This window comes from Physeter macrocephalus, chromosome 11 (assembly GCF_002837175.3).
Source record: "Physeter macrocephalus isolate SW-GA chromosome 11, ASM283717v5, whole genome shotgun sequence".
Taxonomy (NCBI): domain Eukaryota; kingdom Metazoa; phylum Chordata; class Mammalia; order Artiodactyla; family Physeteridae; genus Physeter; species Physeter macrocephalus.
This window is the reverse complement of record NC_041224.1, coordinates 94,850,513-94,856,377: the sequence shown is the minus strand read 5'-3', so window position 1 is coordinate 94,856,377 and position 5,865 is coordinate 94,850,513. Positions and strand designations below refer to the sequence as shown.

At 51.4% G+C, this 5,865-nt stretch overlaps 2 protein-coding genes across 4 annotated transcripts in view; both read right to left on the bottom strand.

Annotated features, from left to right (window-relative positions):
• The window catches only part of FRMD5 (FERM domain containing 5), a 381,630-nt gene that overhangs the window by 23,176 nt on the left and 352,589 nt on the right, over nucleotides 1-5,865 (bottom strand). For all 3 annotated transcript variants that reach the window (XM_024118361.1, XM_024118363.2, XM_024118364.3), the window contains exon 7: nucleotides 3,820-3,907. In XM_024118361.1, the coding sequence (XP_023974129.1) occupies nucleotides 3,820-3,907 (88 nt within the window). The remainder of the gene's footprint in view (nucleotides 1-3,819; nucleotides 3,908-5,865) is intronic.
• Nucleotides 1,742-1,917, bottom strand: LOC112063474 (60S ribosomal protein L39-like). Its single transcript, XM_055088266.1, has one exon. The coding sequence runs from the start codon at nucleotides 1,895-1,897 to the stop codon at nucleotides 1,742-1,744; it is 156 nt and encodes a 51-aa protein (XP_054944241.1). The 5' UTR covers nucleotides 1,898-1,917.

Below are 5,865 nucleotides of genomic sequence, written 5' to 3'. Positions count from 1 at the left end.
TTTTGTTGATGGCCATTCTGACTGGTGTGAGGTGATACCTCACTGTAGTTTTGATTTGCATTCCTCTAATGATTAGTGATGTTGAGCATCCTTTCATGCCGCTGTTGGCAATCTGTATATCTTCTTTGGAGAAATGTCTATTTAGGTCTTCTGGCAGGCGGATTCTTAACCACTGCGCCACCAAGGAAGCCCAAGAATGTCTTCTTGGCAGTGTTGTTGTAAAGATTAAATGAGATTGGGACTTCCCTGGCGGTCCAGTGGTTAAGACTCCACGCTTCCACTGCAGGCGGCACAGGTTCGATCCCTGGTCGGGGAACTAAGATCCCACATGCCGTGTGGTGTGGCCAAAAAAAAAAAAAAGATTAAATGAGATAGTGTAAGTGGCTGGCATGTGGAGGCTCTCAATAAATGGCACCTTCATGATTCATGATAAGGCTGGGCTCATGTGATGGGTCCGACCACTTCTAATCCTTGACAGGGCAGGAGGCCACAGTCTGGGCCTGCAGGAGACCCAAGGCACACAGCCAGTCCCAGGCCCCCTGGAAGGAACAAGATGGTGAGAGGTTGGAGAGGTGTCGGGGCCAGGGAGCAAGATGCAGCACTGGGCTGTCCGTGGTTTGCTCCATCCTCCTCATCCAGCAGCTGTAGGCTTGGTCTGCTGGGGGCTCCTGCCAGGAGTTGGGGGTCAGGGGAAAGGCAGAGAGCTCAGGACAGCTTGTGCAAGTTCAGAGTTTGGGTATTAGTGTAAGACAGCTAGCTACTGGAGCCCTCTGGCTGTCCCACCCAGAGTAGGTAGGATATCCTCTTTCTAGTCCCAGGGCCCCGCAAGGACACTCCGGGCAGAGAGAAACCATCAGTGTGGACAGAAAGAACAGCAGCTTCTTAATCAGTCCAGGAGAACAGAGCCCAACCGAAGCGTTGTTCTGATCTCATTTAATTATCGAAACGATTCCTCTTCTTCTGTCTTCCCTAGGGCTGTGTGCCCCAGATTCCCAGGGCCCAGTAACTGCCTCTCTGTTAATAGAAATCATCAGTATTTATTACACCAAGCACTCCAGCTTATTTCGGCTCTCCTTGTAGCAACATTAAGGCGAGTGCTTGGTAGCCTATCACCAAAGTGACTCTACTTAATGACAAGAGTAAAGGCTCCCTGTTCTCCTTTCTCAGGAGGGCCGAGGGAATCCTGAGCCAGAGCCTAATGAGATGAGCCGCGGGGTCTGCAGCAGGGCCCTGACGTGGCCCTGGGTGAGCAAGAAGTACGGGGCCCAGGAACAAGGGAGTGGAATCCCAGCAACATGACTGCTCCCACCTTCTCCCCAGAGGAAGTCTCCTGGGGGCTTCTGCTTCTTAGAGATACACAGCAACAGGAAGTGACCTTCGTTCATATATTCTTGCTCTGCCACTCAGGGCCTTGTATATTGTGGCCTCCTGGAACCTTCATCTTCTTCATCTTCTTGTCTATAAATCAGGAAGAATAATATCCACCTCCCAGTGCTGGGATGAGGATTAAATAAGAAAATAATGTGAAAGGATTCCAGTGGGCCTGCCAGGGAAGGTGTGTCACAAACCTCTCTTCCCTCCCTCCTTCTAGGAGTGGGTGCCGTGGGGATGAAATGATATGATATATGGGATTGGGCACACCCAGCTGGTCAGATGGTAGTGATGTTCTCAAAGTGATATGGTTAAGATGCAAGTGACCCTGACACAGCATAAATGTGTGCCACTTCATACGCGAGGCTCCTTACAGACACAGCTTGGTTCTTCTCCAATGTCTTCTCTTGGAGTCGTACCTCATTTTATTACCAGTTTTCATTCGAATCCATTGGGGAATGGGACGATTCTGCTTTTGTTTCTTGGCCAGGAATCGCTTGATCCTGAAAGTCTTGTGAGAAGACATGGCGAGGAGCAAATCCAACCGCACATATGATGGTGAACAAGAGAAAAGAGGAGAAATCGAGCGCAAGGACATGTTTAGAAGGCGCCGCCGGGGGCCGGGCTTGAGGAGGACACGCCGTGCGCCAACTAACGCCCCCTGGCGGCCGCTCTCTGCGTACGGTCCCGTGAGGCCGTGGGAAACCGCGCTCGTTCGTGCGAAATGGAAATTTTATTACCAGTTTTCATTCGAATCCATTGGGGAATGGGACGATTCTGCTTTTGTGTCTTGGCCAGGAACTGCTTGATCCTGAAAGCCTTGTGAGAAGACATGGAGCAAATCCAGCCGCACATAGGACGGCGGGGAAGGGAAGGCAGCTGTTGTCTTTTCAGGTCCTGAAGTGACTCAGCAGTTCAGGGAGCACAGGTGTGGAGTATCTGCTGAGGACTTTCACACGGATGAGGGAAGCGAGGCTCAGAGAAGTCTCTGAAGGCCCCAGGAAGGAGGAGACCAGCCCTGGAGCCAAGGCCAGCTGACTCCAAAGGTCTCTTCAGTCCTCTGCAGCCCCCTGCTGATAGTATCTGAGGAATTTATGCAAGTTAAACTACATCGGCTGTACAGAAGGCATTATTCAGGAAGCTTTGCTAATTCATTTGTAAATATTCATATGTCTTTTTTTTTTTTTTGGTATAAAATGGCATGAATGTGTTTTCTGACAGTGCTGGCCCCCAAGAGCACAGGGGTTATCTTCAGTAGGCTGTGCTGGCAGATAGGGAACTGTGGAGCTGGGAGGGTGACCAGGTTTCTGAGTGCCAGAACGTTCTCAAAGTTCATATTTGAAGTTGCGGCATTAAATCCTATGCAACCAAAACATCACCATCTCCTCACCAAGCGGCCAAGGGAAACGCAACTCTGCCTCCACGTCACTGGGTTCCTCGGTTTCTATTCTATTAATTTTTGTTGGAAACTTATGGTGCCCCTCACTTATTAGGAAGAAGAGGTCAGTGTTTGAGAAGCAGTTTTACTTGTGATACTGGGGTCTCTCCAGTAGTGGAAAGGAGAGGCAAAGATTAGGAGAAACGGAGGCAGAGGCCAGAAGTGTCAGCAGCTGGGATGAGGAGATGCAGTGCAGGGACCCGGCCACAGAGAGACAGGAAGAGGCCACGGGTCTCCACTGCTTTCCACAGTCTCGAGTGGCTGCCCGAGCTCGTCTCTGAAATGCCAGACTCACGTGAGTAATCACAGAGGTTCCTCTCTGGGCAGAGCCTCCCTGGTTGGTTCCTGTCCCGCCCTCACACGCGCATAATGGAATTAAACGTGACTCCACTGCAGTTCCGCTGCAGTCAATAAAAACCCACTCTTGGAAAGAAACTAGATTACGGGTCAGGGAAGGGTGGGCAGTGCGCTGAGCCGCCTCTGATCATTCCCTGTGGGGGGCCTCCCCCATTCCTCCTCTCTTCACTTCCACCAAATTACCCACTGCTGCCAAAGTGGGGCCCCGGTTTCCAATTTGTTATTTAGATGGACTTTGCCTCGGACCCTCTGACATCGATGTGGCACCATAAAATTATGCAGCGTGGAATCCAGAGGAGTTTTCACAATGAGACATTTTCTCTGGCATCTGTTACTAAAAAAGCCAATCATCCCAATATTGAAGGGGTGGGTGGCACAGGCACGTGGTCCCTCCCTGCCTGTCACCCTCTAGAGCAGCGGTCCCCAAACATTTTGGCACCAGGGACCAGTTTTGTGGAAGACAATTTTTCCATGGACGGGGGAGGCGGCGGTGGTTCAGGCCATAATGCGAGCGACGGGGAGCGGCAGATGAAGCTCCGCTTGCTCAGCGCCGCTCACCTCCTGCTGTGCGGCCCTAATAGGCCACGGACCGGGGACCCCTGCCTAGAGGGGGCAAGGTCAGCGCAGTCTCCGGCCATGGGGGCGGGTCTCACCTTACACGGGTGAGGGTCCACTCCGTATGTCTCCAACGTCTGCGCTTTTCTTAAAAAGTTCAGCTCTGATGTTGCTGGTGTTTGGCCACTGGAATAAAGAAAATGGGATGATTTCAGGATTTCCTGCTCCCATAGGTTCCCCTGAGGTAAACTCAATTAGGAAGTGCTCAGGGTGTCTCACACTCCGATTTTTCCATAGAGTGTGCTCCCTGCTCCGTCCTAGGACCGACTTCAGAGACTCTTATCTAGGGTCAAAACCTTGGAAGTCTTCAGAGTGAGTCAGGCTACATAATGAATGACATGGGCTGAGTGTAACACAATAGGGAGTGGTGGGGACTAGGGCAAACTGGGAGTGCCACCCCGTCTAATGAGGGCAGCTGCTCCTCAGCTCCAAGACTATAGTCTTGGAATGTAGTCACACCAGCATTGCTAGATGTGATTTTTAAAGAGAATTCACAGACACCGATTTTTATGTGGCATTTCGGTTTTAAGTACTATGGGGGCAGAAAAAAAATACATCTGTAGGCTGGCTGCAGGCCATCTGATCTAGACTGAAACACAAAGAAGGGAACTGTATATCTTGCTGCCTAACCCTCTTCCTTTACCAAATGGGAACACAGGAATGGAGGGTAAAGAGATGCAACAGAAGACAGTGCTGAGCTCCCCAGACTCCACAATAGCTCTGTCTGCCACAAGGTGATGACTGTGAAAAGGAAACAAGCAGAAAAAAGGAAGAAACCAGTGCTAGCACCAAGCCATCTGAAGAAGGGGCCTTCAGCATCACTCCCCTCCTAGCTGCCTCTTTAGCAGGGGCGTGGATGAGCTCCACACAGAACCAGTGCAGGATCACCACGGGCTCTCTCAGGGTCCAGTGCCCTGGGAAGCTGACCTCCTTCTACAGATGTGGGATTGGCTTCAGTGTAAGGAGGTGTGGGCAGTTTGTCAAGTCAACAACTCTGACGGCTGGTGGGCAGGACTGAAACTTTCTAAGTTCACCATTTGCCTCAAGTAATATGGCAGGGCAGGAAGACAAGCCAGCCTGAGGGAAAAGCAGACCAGATTCCCTCTAGTGTCCTTCTGGAGAGGCATCAATCAATCAGCACCTCAGCAGCTTCTGTGCTGCCCCGTATGAAATACACCATAAACTATAGTGCAGTCTGGGCCCTCAAGGAACGCATGTTAGAGTTGGAGAAGGGAAACACTGACACACATTTTTACATTATGAAGATGAGGCTGAGCCTGTGTAAGTAGTACCTGTGTAAGGAGGCATTTTGTAGAATGCAGATGTTTACACCCACCAGCGCACCTGAGACACAGGGAAGGTGTTTGGAAAATGCTGGCGCAGCAGGCAAAGGACCGGGCACCAGAGGCAGCTGAGCACTGCTACCCCTTCCAGGGAGCCTCCTTATTCCCTGTGTGGAGACTGCAGGGCTCCGTGGGCTGCATTCACCCTCAACCCTCTGGGGCCCTCAAAGTGGGCATCATTTCCTGGGGGATCCCCTGACTTCTATGAGGTTTCTGGAGGACTGTCTCCACTGCTCTGACATCTCCTAAAACCCTCCTGGCAGGGCCTCCCGGCTGTCCCAGCACACCTTTGATCTCTCCTTTGAATGAGCCAGGAGCCCTCACACATGTGTTTATTCTGACCTGTACCACAAGGGGCCACTATTCCCTAAGAGTGATGGGAGGAGCTGGGGCAGCACCTGCACAGGGAGAGCAGTGGGAGGCAGCTAGGAGTCCACCTCTGGTAGGTGTCTCCATCCCTCTGGAGTGTGGGGACCAGTCCAACCACACACAGTGGGCAGGAGGTCTGTATATAACGCTAAAGAGGCTTTGGGGACATATTTGTTGGTAAAATCTTTGAATGAAGGTGAAGATTTTTTGTTTCGGCGGGCATCAGGTAGGAACTAGTTTAAGGTTAATGCTATCATTAGAAATATCTTTTTCAGGGCTTCCCTGGTGGCGCAGTGGTTGAGAGTCCGCCTGCCGATGCAGGGGATGCAGGTTCGTGCCCCAGTCTGGGAAGATCCCACATGCCGCAGAGCG

Coding starts and splice junctions, on each gene's coding strand:
- LOC112063474 (XM_055088266.1), bottom strand. CDS start 1,897: ATGTCTTCTCACAAGACTTTCAGGATCAAGCGATTCCTGGCCAAGAAA.